Raw genomic sequence first — 17,716 nt, 5'->3', positions numbered from 1 at the left:
ACAAACATCATTGTTTTTTAAAAAAACAAACATCGCAGAAGTGTTATTTTTTACATTTTTGCCAGAAAATTCTTTTTATGCTTTTTCAGTCTAACTACATTACCCGTCTCAGCAATTATGTTAGCATGAGAATTCATAAACTTGTACACAAGTATTATATTTCCAAAAATATAAAATAAAATTTTCACTTTTATATTCATATTCTTATCCTTGAATAATAAAAATCAGTTTATTAATGGATCTTAAATGTACAACTAGAGTCAAGCATATTTTGTTCTACGCTTTTGGAATTAGATATCAACCAATTCTTAAAAAAAGTGAAGGCAAGGTAACAGCAATTAGCATAACTCTCAAAATTCTAAAAATAATGGACTAGACTGTTCTTGGTTCCTAAAACAAATGAAATTAACTAGAAAATAATGAGATATGTTTTTGCTTTTAGCATTTAGTGGGTGAACAAGTTTTCCTAACCAATTACATAGCATACTTGGTTTCAATAATTTTGCTGCAATTTCCTCCGATCTTATATTTTCTTGAGTTCCATCAAGATAGGTTTTTTTTTATCTATTATGTTGTCGATGATGCATATATATTTTTTGATTGAAATAATTTTTTAATTTGATTTTCTCTAATATTTTATTTTAACATACATTTACAACAGTAAACAAATGCATGTCTAGATGGAACATATATATTTCAAGGAACCTTTTGTAAATAAATTTATATTTATATTTTATCTAAGAATTAAGAGCTGATAATAAGTACATATTTAAGCAAGCAGTCATATAAATGTGATGAATTGGTCACACAAAATGTGTTATGGAATTAATTCTAGAGTTTGGAGCCGGTAGTATTGAATTCTAAAGAGTTTCCAATTAACTTATTAATTGCAGCACATACTATGCTAACTATAGCTAGATCAATTTGTCTCCTTATTTTTGACAGTTGGACGCAGTGTCTCAAATATTGAAGTATTTTTTTAACTTGATTGAGTTGTGCACTTTGTAATTGCTTCACAATTAAAAAAATCTCAAGAGTAATTATTTTGTAATTGTTTTTAATTTTCTTTGACCAGATTATAAACTTTGTAGATCTTTGGATTTATGTATGTGTCTTCACATAATTATATTTTGTTTTAATCAAACATAAATATATTTTACAATTTTGATATCAGCTACTATTTCTGCAATATAACTGCTTTTTAAAATCAATTAGTTTATCTTGAAAAAATTGAATGTCAAGCAACTCAAGGGATGCCTATTAATTAATAATCACCCAAACAATCACAAATTATTCTCCTACAAAAAAAAAAGAAAAAAAAAATTGAAGATAACAATTGTTGAGGGGTTAGTACGTGTAATGCATTAAGGGAGTAGCTAACAGTCCCCCAACTCCAGTCTCTCAAAAATCCCCGGAGATTTTCAACTAATTCTGTAAACATCAATATTAAATCCTGTAAACATCAATACTAAATCCTGTAAACTAATTTAACAAATCCTGTAAACATAAAAACGGGTGAAAATTGTTAAAAATGCGTGACAGCTGTTAAAAACACGTGACAGCTATTGAAAACACGTGACAGCTGTTGAAAATGCGTGACAGCTGTTGGGGACCACCTTCTGTGAACATACATATAATATCCTGTAACATACACATATTATCATGTAAACATACACATATTATCCTATAAACATACACATATAATTCTGTAAACATACATAGTGTACTTAAAATTATAGCAGTTGAAATTATGGCAGTTGTGGCAGTTAAAAATGCGTCAGAAATAACTACAGATCATACATCACAAAGTTCAATTTCTGTTAGCCATCAGCTGTTTTGGTTACTTTGATGCTAGCCTAACCCACTTTGGCTTGGTTATATATTATTTCTTTTTTAAATATTTACGTTTCTGTTTGCACTTGTTGCGAACCTTTTGGACGAGTTCAAATCAAAATGAGTCATGTTCTGAAATTGTTAGCGCTCCCTTTATCTTTTTATTATTATTTTTTTAATAAGAAGTTTGACATGATTTAAATGATAGTTACGTAAGATGTCAAATTAATTCATCATCATAGTGTCTAAAACTTTTATTATGTGATTGGGATCATTGTATACTTGCGATCAGGTACTGACTGGTATAAGCATCTCACAAGCCTCAACAAGGCACCATTCGCAAAATGGTCGCAGTCAGAATTTAAACTCAAATCTTTGCAACTACAGAGAATACACATTTAACGTTTTATGCGACGAACTAAATTATATATAATTTTTATTAAAGTTCAATTTTAAATACATAATTAAAGAAATTAAAATTATAGATGGCTCAGAGCTGAAGATTCGCCCTGATTGAACTCTAAAAATTTTTTGGGAGGAAGAGTAAATATTAACAGCAACTCGGATTGAAAAAGAAATGGTGTTTGTATTAATATAGAAGCAGACCTATAAAATTTTAATTGAGCTTTCGTAGAGTCCAGTATACTAGTTGACAATGCTTGGTTTGTTGCAACTGGAATGATCTTGTTTTATATTTCAGGCAACAATTCAACTTCCATTTTTTCCTTCTGCAATTTTCTTAGAAAGGAAACTGCAAATCTTTTATTACTCATCGTGATGCTATGGTACTATCATATTGCATGTTGATCCGTACTATGAAGTCATTTTTCTAACTTTTTTTTTATAATGCGGACTATTGATCTTTTAATACTCCTCGTGATCCGTACTTTACTTTTTTTTATAATGCCATTTTTATAACTGTTTTTTTTATCGAGCACCTTGCACGCATACATCAATACCTGATCAAATCAAGAAATATGAAAATCAAACAAGAAGCCAACACAAACAAGCAATCAAACACAAGAAAATAAAATAGAGACACAAGATTTTACGTGGAAACCCTTTCGGGAAAAAACCACGGGAGCACACGGCACAAATTCACTAGATCAATGGAGTGTTTACAAATATAAGAAGATAATCAAGCCATTAACACTCACTCTAATACTCTCTAACAAAATGACTTAATGGCTTAATGGGCTGATGCCCATTTGAGTTTTGGCTTCAACATCAACACATACAACCTGTCAAACACAGTATCAACCATTTGAAAATAAGTATACCTCCACTTTACTTTGAATAGTAGGATGAAAAACACCAGCAAAAATCCTGCCACAAAACCAAACTCCATGAACAAATACAACCACTTGTCTCTATCACCAGTATTTTTTGAATTGGAATCATTGTGACCATCGCTCTGCGGAAGTGTCCCACTACTACCACAACTCGTCTTTAGTGGGGGTCCACATAGGTATGGATTACCACTGTAGATTGATGGGTCATCAAGTGCTTGCAACTGATGCCCAGTTGGAATGCTCCCAGATAGATTATTGTAAGAAAAATTCAGCACTTCCAAAGAGTACAAGGCAGACATGCTTTGTGGGATAGTCCCCGACAGGTTATTCATATGAAAGTCGAGGGACTCTAGAGATATCATGTTTCCAATTTTAAGCGGAATGTTTCCTATTAAATGATTGTGGGACAAGTTTAGATTCACTAAACCAATAAGAAAAACTATCTCCTGAGGTATCTTGCCCGTTAGATTATTGTTTGACAAATCCATACTCTTCAAATAGACAACATCTTCATAACTATACTCAAGAATCAACCCTTTCATGATTGCATTTAAATTCGCAGTCTCACCATAATCACCTTTATACAGTGACTGACTCATCAAAGTAAAATTATCCAAACCTCTTGGCAATGGTCCAGAAAGGTTGTTATTTGCAAGATCTAAGACTTGTAGATTATTTAGTTGTGTCAACTTGGACGGGATATTACCATAAAATGAATTGGAGTGCAACCTTAGGAAATGCAACCATTGAAAGCTTTCTCCTACCCAATCAGGTATTATTCCATGAAAATTATTTTCTCCAAGATTAAGCATTCGTAGTCCTTTGCAAAATTGCAAATCAAATGGAAACTCTCCAGTTAGACTGTTGTTTTCAAGAGAAACCACTTCTAGTCCGTCTGAACAACTCAGAGATCTAGGCACAAATCCATAGAGCCTATTATTTGCAAGATTTACTACTTCAACGATGTTTGACCAGCAAGGAGGAAGATGCCCCGATAAACTATTACTTGAAAGATCAAGAAAAACCAAACTAGTTAATCCACAAGGAAACAATTCTACAACTTCAGTAGTGTGATTGTTTGAAACAATCAATTTATTCTTATATGGTGACTTAAAGTGCTTACGCAATTGTCCTGACAAGGAGTTATTGGAAAGATCCAGAGACCACAAACTTGTAGGAAGAAATGGTATTTTACCCACAAGCCGATTATTACTCAAATCCATATAATATAGTTTGGTCATGTGCACCAAGCTGGCTGGTAAATTTCCTCTAAGTATGTTAGTAGACAACGAAAGGGATCTAAGTGAAGATAAGCTCCAAACCCAATCGGGTATACAGTCATCAATTCCAGTGTCTGCCAGATCTAGATCCTCAATTTGTACTTGTCTCCGGATCCAAGAGGGAAATTTTGGCCCTTGTTTATTTGACCTCAACTGGATTGTATTCAATTGAAAAGAAGGGCTCCATTCACTACCAAACAAAATAGTTATGTTGGTAGATGCGAGGCCTAAATACTTGAGTTTTGACAAACCACTTAGGTGAGTTTCTGATAGTAATCCTGTGAGGGAGTTATAACTAAGATCAAGCACAACAAGATTTATTAAATTTCCAATATCAATTGGTGTTCCATTTAGGTAATTACGTCTAAGATCAATCTGAATAAGATTTGTTAAATTTCCAATATCAGTTGGTATTGTTCCATTTAGGTTATTATCGCCAAGAGAAAGCTGAAGAAGATTTGTTAAATTTCTAATATTAGTTGGTATTGTTCCATTTAGGTTATTCATGCTAAGTTCAAGCTGAACAAGATTTGTTAAATTTCCAATATTAGTTGGTATTGTTCCATTTAGGTTATTAAATGTAAGATCAAGCTGAACGAGATTTGTCAGATTTCCCAGTGTAGCGGGATATAGCCCCACTAGGTTACAACTTTCGAGAATTAGAACATTTAAACTGTGTAAACTGCCCATCCAATTGGGTATGACGGTACTGAAGTTTTGATCAGAAAGATGAAGCACTCTAAGAGAGGTGAAGTTCACTAAAGTAAGTGTATTGGGAATTTGGGTTAGATTGTTATGGAACAAAACTAACACTTCAAGTGATGATAGTTTGTTCAAACTTTGCACCCAGTTATTTGAATCTTTGATATCAACTCCCGACATGTCTATATACTTTAGAGACCTCATATTAGATAACCACCATGTATCGGCACTCAACATAAAATCAAAAAAATAATAGTCTTGCCTAAGATCAAAGTACAAATCAGAAAAATAATAGTCTTGCCTAAGATCAAAGTACAACAACTTAGAAAGGTTCCCAAGCTGAGGATGTATCATTCCTGACAAAAGCGTGTTAGACAAATTGAGATACTCTAAGTTTCTAAATGCGCTAATAAATTCTGGAAATTTATTCCCACTAAAATTATTGAAGCTGAGATCTAAGTGCTTCAGATCACTAAGAAATAACAAAGATGGGTTGATCTTCCCGGTCAAGCCAGGGTGGTATTTCCAATAATAGATGGTACCTTCGTCATAGATCGGTTCAATGTTGGTGTTTCGAAGGTTAAGCTTGACAACACGACTTGTTTGATTGTTGCATCGGATCCCTGCCCAGTTGCAACATTTTTCACCTCTCCATGAAGCCAGACGACTACTCTTATCATTGACACCAGCTTTGAATTCAAGCAGGGCATCTCTCTCATGCTCAATACAGCAATTTGCCAAGAAGGCTTGAATGAGTAAGAGGAGGATGAAATTGGGTGAGAAATAGCACATCTTGAATTAATGTGAGAAGCTCTCAATGGTTCACCAAAATATTCCAGTTGCAACTACTTATACAAGTAGATATTGTTGGTGTGATACGTCAGCTCATGAAGATAGTAATCCAACTTTGACTGGACGTGAACCTTCTACTTACAAAATATCCAATGCAATTTTCTGCAATATTTATTTCAACCATACAAATAGTAAGAAGACTTGTATGGTACTTCAATTCTATGGTACTAGTCCTTTACACAAAAAATAAAATAAAATAAAAAAACCTACGTTACTAAACATGTCTATGTTGCTTCATCAGAAATTGTACTTGTATTTCAAATGATATACAGGCATAATTAATTTGCAACTTTATAGTTTTGATGTGTTGATTATGCATTACATTAATGAATCAAATAAGCTAGAAAGCGGTTTTGTCACGATAATTTAATAAATCCAGCTATACATACAAATAAATTGTACTCAAATTTCTCAATTCCATCTAGAATCTAATTAGAAAAGCCGTAACTCCCTCGGCAATTTATTAAATTTTGCAGATCAAATTTCTTCAACAAATTTGTAATAATGTTGTTGATAAGAGACGACTGTCATTTTAACCAAAGACTTGAATTGCTAAATTTTCCACAGTGAAACCTTATGTTAGTTATTCGACAGCCTCATAATTTATTTATTTAAGTAATGAATTGACTGATGACAACTACATATGAAAGCTACATGTTCTTGATTACATGAGGCACGTATATAATAGTCACATGAACCAGAAAGTGTTCTGGCACATGAGCACTTGACTAGAATATGTAACGACTGAATCTCATAGTAAATGGCAAAAGAGACATTTACTTGTAAATTAGAAAACCATCAACATTCCTCAAAATTAATTAGTAAATAATAAATCTCATAGTACATGAAATTCCTCACAATTTGTTAAAAAAAAAAAAGGATTTGTAAAGTAGTGGCAATCCACACGTATTGTTTTTAGAAAAAAGAAGAAGAAGACATAAATAGTTAAATACAAATTGTTTTCTAAAAAAACTAATTAACAAGGATCGTAAAAAAGCCCCCAAAAACAGCATAATCCCTGACACGACAAATCCAGTGTACTGGACTTACCAGTCCTGTGGTTCAAACAGACTCAACAGACATGCTTGACGGCCTATTAGAAACTCGAATTACAGAAAAAATCTGTAGGGACTTGTATACTTGTATTACATACCTGTCGTCTATGAATTAATCATTGTCATGTTCGTTCAATCATCTATAACCTAACAGTCAGGATCTGCTGGAGCCTCGAGGCATGGATAAGGTTTGGATTCAAAGTGTCATGGAAATACGAAACCTTCATTTCATGAAAGACTTCATTCGGGGTGCCATTTGACTGTGGATAGTAACACGTTTGGAGCTACATTTAAATATGTGGGTTTCATACAAAATATATGATGCCATCACTATGTCGGAACTATGGAAGACTAATGACTTTGAGGAATATTGTAGTGTCACTGGGGATAAACATTTTTATTTACAGAGCACATAAAAATTAGTTTCATTATTATTTTTAAATATTACTTTTATTCATATTTTATCTTTACTTTGTGCTGAGGCTATAGGCAACTAATGAATAAATTATCAAACTCTACATATTGAAAAATAGCGATGGCGTTGGGTTCATCAAATCCGATGGTCAAAGGTGCCCTGCCGATGGTATATTGATTAATGGCATCTGTTTTGATCAATAGCATAGATGTGTATATTTTTTATTGGGGCGATATGCATCGGTTCGAAACCCGATAGCAGAATGCGATTTCAACCAATATAAAAGTGTTTTTTTTTGTAGTAGTGTGTGACATTAATCGACTCATCAAGGCACAAATCAAGAATTTTAGAAGCAAATTTTAGAAATTACCCAAAAGAGAGAATATCAAATAAAAACGGCCGGTTCCAACGGGTTCGCCTCGCCTCACAGCCGCCTCAATCGGGAACCAGCAAGCACCAGAACAACCAAAGAAGGCACCAGTGGCCCAGATTGAAAACCGATTGACTGAACTTTGGTTAGAATTGAATGCAACATATTTTGTGAATGGTCTTGGGTTACCTAACAGTCAATGTACATATATTCAATGATCGATAACGTAACATTCACGGCCAGCTGGATAAGTTTGGGTTCCGAGGGAAATAGGAAGCATTCAATTCATGGAAGACTTCATTGACTGTGTAGAGCAACCCGTTTGGCGCTGTCCATCAGATATTTTGTTATCAAATATTAACAAACACATATAAATAAATAAAAATTAGATAAAACAAGGTTTACTTGACTTATGACTTGTCAGGTCTACTTAGATAAGAAAATATCTTTATAAACTACAAATAGGGTTGCGTCTATACATTCAAAAAATGTAATTATATTATTTTGATATATACTATGAAAGAGTGACTTCAAGAAATTTTGTACTGTGTCCATGAGGATAAATGTTTTTATATACATATCCAGTAAAAATTAGTTTTATTATTATTTTTTTAAATATTAATCTTATCCATATTTTATCTTTACTTTTCACTAATGCTACAACCAACTAATCGATAAATTATCAAACTCTACATAATTGAAAAATAGCTTTGAATAATATACTAAGAAAACATGTAACATATCAATACTTCCATTATATAAACAAAAATGTATGCAGTTGTTTATCTTGTTTTAAATAAATATCAATTACTTATTTTAATAATTTATACTATACAAAATATTAGAAAAATCCCATTACAAATAATATATGGTTTAATGAATGATTAATAATTATCAAATTTGATTAAAAATAATACATACCAAATAACTCTTCTTCATACTCGTAGACCATAACTTAGATATTTTTAAGAGCATATAATTAATAATCATTACTATATGAGAATCATTTCATCTAGTGGTTAAAGACAATGCTCTCTACGGAGGAGATAAAGTTTTGAAACTCAGATGTGATTCTTTATGGATACTAATGGTTGGATTGCATAACCCTTATTAAAAAAAATCCAATTACGAACTGCCTGCTTTGTTTGCATTTCTTTCATATTTGATGAACTAAGAAAGAAGTTTATTTCTATCCTACAAGAAAGTTTCAAGTCAATGCCTACTTTTTATTGCAAGTATAATTTGTCAGAATTATTATGATAGTATAATAGAGAACACGAACACACTCTCCCATGAAGCTCCCTTTCCTCCCTTTGTTTTATTAACTCTGAATAGAATTACCGAGTATTTTTGTATATCTTTTTCTGGTTAGCATGCCCTCATATATATAAATTTGATTGCTAATCTATCCTGTCTCAAATTCATCTTTCTTAACAAATACATATATTTTTTTTTTACTATTTCCTTAATCTAAGATTGCCTAAATATTACATTGAAAATAAGCAAATCTTCTGCCTTGTTCCGTTGTTCGCCACTCTTATTTAGATTTCCTATGACACACGTAAACATGTCAATGTGTATATTCCAACATAATTGCACTAATTAATCCTTAGGGCCAAAGAACCGAATTTTTTATTAATATCCAAATTTAATATTCAATTTCAAAAAATATCCGAATCAGCGGTATTTTTCGAAATCTACCATTTCCAGAAAATTTTTTTCCGGAAATTGCCTCCGTTTCCGGAAATTTTTTTTCCGGAAACGGCCTCTCTTTCCGGAAATTTTTTTCCGGAAACAGACTTCGCCTACAAAACCCCACCCCCTTTACAAATTCCCATCCCCATCACTCACCATCCGAATTTTTCACCTCAAAGGTAATTTTTTTTTCTAATTTAATTTATTTAATTTATTTTATTTTAAATGGTTTTAAATAATGTCCAAATAATTTAGAAAATACAAAAATGGTGCCAAATAATTTAGAAAATACCAAAATAGTGTAGAATAATTTAGAAAATACCGAAATGGTGTAGAATAATTTAGAAAAATACCGAAATAGTATAGAATAATTTAGAAAATACCAAAATAGTGTAGAATAATTTAGAAAATACCGAAATAGTCTAGAATTGTTTAGAAATTACCGAAATTGTGTAGAATAATTTAGAAAAATACCAAAATAGTGTAGAATAATTTAGAAAATTCCAAATGGTGTAGAATAATTTTAAAAAAAATACCAAAATAGTCTAGAATTGTTTAGAAATTACCGAAATGGTGTAGAATAATTTAGAAAATATCAAAATAGTCTAGAATTGTTTAGAAATTACCAAAATAGTATAGAATAATTTAGAAAATACCAAAATAGTCTAGAATAAATTAGAAAATACCAAATGGTGTAGAAAATTACCTTAGTAATATAGAACATTGTTCGATTAATTTAAAATTACCTTAGTAATATACCAAAATAGTCTAGAATAATTTAGAAAATACCAAAATGATATAGAATAATTTGGGAAAATTTAAGGTGATTTACAATATTGTTTGAATTTTGTAGTATGGCAGACCCAGTACTTAAGCATAGATTTAGCCCCCTGTTGTGGATAGTTCACGGTAATCACAGGATATCTGAGGCGTCTAAGGAGGTAAACATTTACTTATTTCGTTTAGAATAATTTAAAAAGTAATCAAATAAATATTGTAATTAATTTTTTTCTTATTTTAGAGTAAAGAGATTTTAACCGTGAGACATTATCGGCACAAATGCGAGTATAATGAGAGGTACGCACCGTTTTTAATTTGAATGGGCTTATATCAGCTCGCGACATTGCCCGATATTGCCCTCGATGCGGCCCTCATTCATGGACTTGTCGAGCGGTGGCGTCCGGAGACGCACACTTTTCATCTTCCATTCGGAGAGATGACAGGTATTAACTAATTTAAATTTATATTTTTTTTTATTCCTTACTGACAAGTCAAATATATTTTCAGTTCCCAATGTCCACTCCATGTCTGTGCCACTATTGACATACGGTACAAGGGGTTGACGTATAAATTTTCATTATATCTCATTTCACGGACAACGGCCATGAAATGAGAACAAGGTATGCCGGTCAATTGAGGCTTCTGACATTCACATTCAACCTTGTTGTCCTTAACAACAACCCTATACCCGAAATCCCTACGAGTATACTCAAGTCTCGGCTGATTACGCCTTGCTGGAATTTTTTCACCCTTAACTAGAACCTCAAAAAGCCCATGACTTCCACGATAAGGAATCACAGTCATGTCCCTTCCTTTTCCGATACGCTTTTGCAATAACTTAGTTACCCTGTCGGACCACACCTGACCATGCTGACATGTCATTTGAGCTTTGTTCCATCGTTCAAAAAACCACTTATTCAACTTATAGAACTGGTCGGGATCTAACTGGTATTGGGTCTTGATCCACATGATTCTGACTGCTACTGGGTCGAGATATAACTGGTTGATCCACAGAGTTGCTACCGATACTGGGTCCGGGTCTCATTCTTACATCCACAGAGTACCGACCGGTGCTAGGTCGGGATCTAACTGGTATTGGGTCAGGTTCCACAGGATTCTGATTGGTACTAGGTCGGGATCGAGGTTCAGGAATCTGACTGGTACAGTTCGGTTCCAATTCTACATATAACTCCATAATCTGGAACATTTGTGACAAAGACGACACAATTCCTAAAATCATTTCGAATGATTGTTGGTCCATTACCGGTACTAATTGATAGTCACGTTGTCCATCGGTGGACATATTAAACCTGGCTTGAATTTCCAGATTTGCTTGACTAGCATTGTACCCAACAAATTTATAAATCTCGTTCTGAAGATAATCAAAATTGTGGTTCACGGTTAGCGGTAATGAGTATTTAGCTCGGGTACTGTAATAGACCCCGTCATCATTATATTGGATTTCCACTCCAGTATAAATTTTCGCACAAATAGTTGTCATTTATAATTTCGATTGGTCTGGCAATTTCAAAAATAACAACATATAATTAATTAAAAATTGTGTTGCCATTGGTAAAAATATTATAGACAATTTTCAATAATTATTCTACACTATTTTGGAATTTCATCAATTAATAGGGCAACATTCTAAACTATATTGGAATTTTTTAAATTATTATAAACCATTTTGGAAGGTTGTAAACAATTATAAATTTTCTGGACAATATTATAAAAAATAAAAAAATATTTTGGAATGAAGTAATTAATTATAAATTAAATTAAATTAAAAATAATATAAAGAAAAAAAAATTACCACAATCGAAAACCGGTCGATCTGACTGTCAGAGCTCCGTAAGGAATCCGAAAAGCAAAAAGTTCCTAAAAAAATTCTAAATCATTTCAGAATTAATCAAAATTATTTAATAATTAATAAAATTATTTTAGAATTAATAAAAATTTTAAAATTATTCTGCACTATTTTTTATTTTTTTCAATTAATATGACAATATTCAGAATTTAAATAATTTCAAATTAAATAGTAACATATTTAAATAATTACAAATTAAATACTTCTAAATTTAAATTATAAATAAAATAAATTTAAATTTAAATTATAAATAAATGAAATTAAATTTAAAATATAAATAAATTATAAATTAATTAAATTTAAATTATAAATAAATTAAAACTTACTGTGAGAGAGCAGGTGCTGTGAAAGCAACGACACTCCGCGGATTTTATAAACTAATTCAATGCATTTCCGGAAAAAAAATTTCCGGAAATTCCATCTATTTCCGGAAAATTTTTTTCCGGATTTAGCTGGTTTTCGGAAAAATTTTCTCCGGAAATATAGGCTGTTTCCGGAAAAAAAATTTCCGGAAAGGGTAGATTTCGAAAAAGGGTGCTGATCCGGGTATTTTTTGAAATTGAATATTAATAAAAAATTCGGGCCAAAGAAGCTGAAATATAATTCCTGTCTTTCTTGATGACAACGCGCGTGAGGTCACTAAATTATAGGCTTTTTCTTAATGACATTGGATTATCTCTGATAACCCAACAATATCTGATGATTCGGTGACTTCTCAATGTTAATATCACACAGTGTACACAAGGAAATAATTTATTTTATGTAAACAGCAAACTTATAAGGAGATAATTTATTTTTGCAATTCTGCATTATGCCCCCTCATTTTTGCCAAATTAAAAGGAGAAAAATTATTTTTGCAAACTTAAAAGGAGATAATTTATTTTTGCAATTCTGCATTACGCCCCCTTCATTTTTGCCAAATTTAAATTGCTCTAACTTGGCTGATCAAGATTGATGTCAAAAAGTTTCATTTATACCAAATTTAAATATCATATCATATTCTCATTACAAAATAGTTGAGTTACATGCCAAATTAAAAGAAACAATTACCAAAACAACAAAATATCTATACAATTAATATTCCCAAACAAAAACAGAGACTAGAGCAACATGTTGTGGTTCTACCAAGCTTGGTTGTCAGAGTTTTTGAGCACCGGCTGGTCAATGCAACGGAGCTGCCGTGTGGGGCCAATAAGAAGGGCATCAACCTTTTGTATCTCTCGAGTGCTGTGTTTTGCACCATCTCTCGATTGCCCATTTTTGGTGTTTAACTGTATGAGCAGAGCCTGAATGTTGTTTATGAAGATCAATAAATACACAATTCAAGAGTAGTTATACCATATGAATTTAAGAATGGAGCATTTACCCAATTTTTTATTAATCTCCTCCATTAAAAAAAAAAATCCAGAAATGCCCTCAAGTGCCCATTTTTGGTTTTTTTTTTTTTTAAAAAAGATGTAAAAGATGCTATGTTGTTGACAACAATCACAACATATTGGTTTATATTCATCTAAAATAAATTTTTAAGTTTTTATTATTGTCAGTGGGTGGAATTTTAACTAACTAGTAAATAGTCGAAATTCGTATTCATGAAGAACACTTAATTAAGAGAGGTGCGGATAATGATAATTTCCGAAAGTACTTGTAAACAAACCATATATTTGCTTCCATGGTGTAGGAAGATTTGCACACAAAACATTCCACGGTGCCAACTTTCGAATCTAGATTTCTGCAAAATAAATAGTAATTAACTTGGAAAAAATCAATAAATCCTGCAACTATACTGTTAAAATTGATGCCAATTAATTCCGACCATCTAGGTTTTTTAATAAAAAAGAAGAAGAGGAAAATGACACCATCTAAGATTTCAATATCATATGTTACAGAAACTTTTTTATGATTTGGCAATAAAAATTAAATAATAAAAATGATAACAAATTATCCCAAGATATTTAGTTAGTGCATTGCGAAAATAGAAAACTTAATTACATACTTACATAACACACTTAACATTCTTTCCATAATTGCATATTGGGCAGATGAACTCTGTGTCGAGCTTTGGCGGCTTTCGTTTTGGTGCAAGTGCCCTCCTTGACTTCCTCTTCCCCATTTTCGAATCTGTTTAAAGAAAATATGTTCAAGCAGCTGATGTTAAGTAAACAAATGAAGATTAGCTCCCAATGTTATTTTTTTAAGAACAAGGTTTAACTTCAAATTTCACCCCCTGACAATAATATAAACTTCAAATTTTATTTTAGATGAATATAAACTCAGATTGTTGTCAAAAATAGCAACTTTTACATCCTTTTAAAAAAAGAAATGTAGCAACCGCCAGGAATCCTAGCGGTTCTGTGCTATACAGTAAACCACCGGCAAGCCTAACGGTTGGGGCTTTTAAAAAAATATATATATATTGAAGTCATTTCTAGATTTTTTTTTTTTAATGGAGGATATTAATAAAAAATTTGGGAGCGTTTATAGTGGGATATTATTCAAATTAGTACCCCCCTCATTTAATTCTGTTTCAAGGCCGAATAAATCAAGACCTTCAGCTAGGCCCGCATCTATTATTTAGTGTTTTGCGGGCCATCACATTGGTTAGGCCCAGTAAGGCCGAAATGAATAGGCCCATTAGCCTCAGTTTGGGCTATTTCAAGAGTAGGAGTAATTAAAATATCTTGGCCCAGTTGTATGGACTGGTTGGGTGTTTGTATTTCCATGCAGGGCTCGTGACAAAACTTATTGACGATCAAAAGTACGGGATGATAGAAGCCATAGCACATCTAATCCACCGTGACTATGATGCAATTGTAAAAGATTTTGTCAAGCTTGGTTTCATTCCAGATGGGGTTAACCTCGATCCTATTTTACCTGTGTTAGCCAAGGTCTTTGATCAGGCTTCAGGAGGAGGTGGCGCCAAAAATATTAATTTCTAAGAATTAGCATCTGATCTTGCACAGATAACCTTTGATTATCCTTTTAGAATCCCTCCGTATTTTGCCCTGATTATTCGAGCTATTGGCGTTTTAGAAGGTATTGCATTGGTCGGCAATTCTGATTTTGCTATTGTTGATGAAGCTTATCCCTACATTGCACAGGTAAAGTATCTTTCTTAAACCTACTAGTTCTTGTTCAGACTGGAAATATTCCTAATTTTAGTTGTTATATCACCAAAAGGAAAATGTTCCGGATCTCAAGGACTTCTATTTTCCCTTTATATGTTTCCAGGAGTATATAGCCTAAAGGCATGATTCCTAACTAAAACATGTAACATTTAGTTAACGGTACTGTATAGTGCGCTGATGTAATCTTCTGTGCTTTGGTTCTTTATATTTTGGTATTTATCTACTTTTTTCATTTGTTTCTCTTTTTGTTTTCAACAGAGATTATTGACTGATGAATCACCTCGGTTAAGGAGTGCATTAAGATACACAATTTATGGAAAGTCTGGTGTGTTTGATGCTGAGAGATTTATTGATGTCATGCAAGCCTTTGAGAATTTTATTACAGCAGCAAAAAGTGGAGGTGGTGAAAATTTGAAAGGAAGCATGGCTGAACTCGGTGTTTTACAAAGTCTGCCAGGTTCCCCTTTGGTGCCAGTGCTGCCATCTATGATTTCTGGACCAGAGCAACCAATCAAAACTCGAGCAGCACTTGCATTTTTGTTGTCTGATAAAGGAAATTTCTTCAGAGAGTTTATTCTTGATGAGGTATATTATTGGTTCTGTTATTCCAATAAAGTATCAAAAATTGTTTTGCTACCGTTGCATGTTCTGTTATTACTTCATTTATTTGCTATATGTTACTAATTGGTGAATACTATTTACATGGTATTGAATGTAGATACTGAAGGCCATAGATGCGATTTCAAGGGATCAATTGGTACAAGTTGCGACTGCTTTGGGTATAAGAAACCCGGTGCCAGTTTTCGGAATGGCTCCCGTAAGAACTACCGCTCTTCTACCGACAATTACTGCAGAAGACAAGGTCATTTTAAACAATGTGGAGAAGGTGGTTAAATTTCTCACAGCTGGGACTTGAAATCCAAATTCTACATCTGACAGGGTAATTCCGCGTGTATATCAATTTAATTTTGCTTCATTGACAGAAAAAGAATTAGTCAATTCCGCGTGTATCAATTTCTTAGTATGCATATTATTTTTTTCATTGGCAGGATATGAATCTGGCAAATACTATTCAAGAGCTTCTTCCAGTATTGCCGGGAATATCTGCAAAGGTGCTACCAGATATAATGAGCAGACTTTCTCGCATATTTGCACGGATAATCCGGGAGGTCTTTTTGTAGAAATTTATCATTCCTTGCAAAAGTAGTCTGACTTCATTTTTTTTTTCCTTTTCTTGTGCATGTATAGCATTAAGTAACATCTTTCTTGTGTATAATGCCACCACAAACTGTTGGGATTTCGGGTAGGTTATAGTGCAACAATTCGAAACAGTTCAATATTTGTTCACTACCCGAAAACCAGAATCCATGTATGAAACTAATTCTAGGATTAAAACAGATTTTACCACTAGACGCGCAGCGGAAACTTTAAGTCTAGCAGTAGCCTTCTTCTCCTTTCGTTCTGTGTCAGATTCACATAACAGCCCACCAGTCACGCCTCTATCAGTATCCACACGAACAGATCCAAAATCAACAATCAGTCGGTATGCTAGTATCGATCTGAAAGCCCCGTCTTTTTCTTTTTCTTTCTCTCTTCCGTTTTCTAATATCCGTGGAACAGAATTTCTAGAACCAACCAAAAACCGAACTGCTGCATAATACTTATGCATCCATTCATTCGCACCATCTGGTTGCATCTCTTCAGAAAACGTGATCTGATCTGATCAAGAATTTGGGCCTAGCCCAATAAGACTTAATACTTTAATTCAGCCCATATTATTTGGCCTGTAGAACACTTCTTACACAAACTTTAGAAATAACTACAGATCATACATCACAAAGTTCAATTTCTGTTAGCCATCAGCTGTTTTTGGTTACTTTGATGCTAGTGTAACTAGAGTGGAAAAAACGTGCCGTACCGTGACTAACATGTCGTGATTTTGATCTCGTGCCGTGCTGTGCCGTGACCAAGTCAATAGTGGCCCGTGTCATGCCATGCCGTGCCATGCCGTGACCAAAATGTCAAGGGGTGGTTATGGCACACGAGTCACGGCGTGACTTGCGTGTCGTGTCCAAACATAACTAGTCACGTTTCTCAGGTTTAACTATTTTTTTTATAATTTAAGTTAGTTTATTCAAAATTCACCACTTGATTAAGACCTAACGGTCCTAATTACACGTGACTCACGTGATTATGTGTCGTGCCGTAACCGGATCTTTCACGTGCCGTGCCGTGCCATGGCCAAAATGTCAAGGGTTGATTACGGCACGGAATATTAATACATACCGTGCAGTTTTGTGACAGAACCAGCTCCGCCGTGCCATTTGTCGCACTCTAAGTGTCACCCAGTTTGGCTTGGTTATATATTATTTCTTTTTTAAATATTTACATTTCTGTTTGCACTTGTTGCGAACCTTTTGGACGAGTTCAAATCAAAATGAGTCATGTTC

General features: G+C 33.2%; 2 protein-coding genes and 1 long non-coding RNA gene across 4 annotated transcripts in view; 2 read left to right on the top strand and 1 right to left on the bottom strand.

Moving 5' to 3' along the window:
- Positions 1-16,550, top strand: part of LOC144548045 (uncharacterized) — a 43,391-nt gene extending 26,841 nt beyond the window's left edge. The window contains exons 1-4 of one of the 2 annotated variants that reach the window (XM_078296730.1): positions 14,866-15,239; positions 15,525-15,851; positions 15,985-16,206; positions 16,316-16,550. In XM_078296730.1, coding sequence (XP_078152856.1) covers positions 15,624-15,851; positions 15,985-16,182 — 426 coding nt within the window. In that variant the 5' untranslated portion in view covers positions 14,866-15,239; positions 15,525-15,623 and the 3' untranslated portion in view covers positions 16,183-16,206; positions 16,316-16,550. Of the gene's footprint in view, positions 1-14,865; positions 15,240-15,524; positions 15,852-15,984; positions 16,207-16,315 lie in introns of those variants that run through there. The other variant, XM_078296731.1, reaches the window with a different exon arrangement.
- LOC144548041 (uncharacterized) lies at positions 2,688-5,976 on the bottom strand. Its single transcript, XM_078296726.1, has one exon. It carries the CDS (start codon positions 5,897-5,899, stop codon positions 3,023-3,025), a length of 2,877 nt encoding a protein of 958 aa, XP_078152852.1. The 5' UTR covers positions 5,900-5,976; the 3' UTR covers positions 2,688-3,022.
- A 517-nt stretch (positions 16,551-17,067) lies between the features above and the next one.
- Positions 17,068-17,654, top strand: LOC144548047 (uncharacterized). The gene is made up of 2 exons (XR_013509214.1): positions 17,068-17,164; positions 17,616-17,654. It is a non-coding gene; the product is annotated as an uncharacterized LOC144548047 (long non-coding RNA).
- Positions 17,655-17,716: the final 62 nt, after the last annotated feature.

This window comes from Carex rostrata, chromosome 32, assembly GCF_964058835.1.
Source record: "Carex rostrata chromosome 32, lpCarRost1.2, whole genome shotgun sequence".
In the NCBI taxonomy this organism is placed as follows: Eukaryota; Viridiplantae; Streptophyta; class Magnoliopsida; order Poales; family Cyperaceae; genus Carex; species Carex rostrata.
Note: the sequence above shows the minus strand (reverse complement) of the source record. Positions and strands in the feature narration are given on the sequence as shown.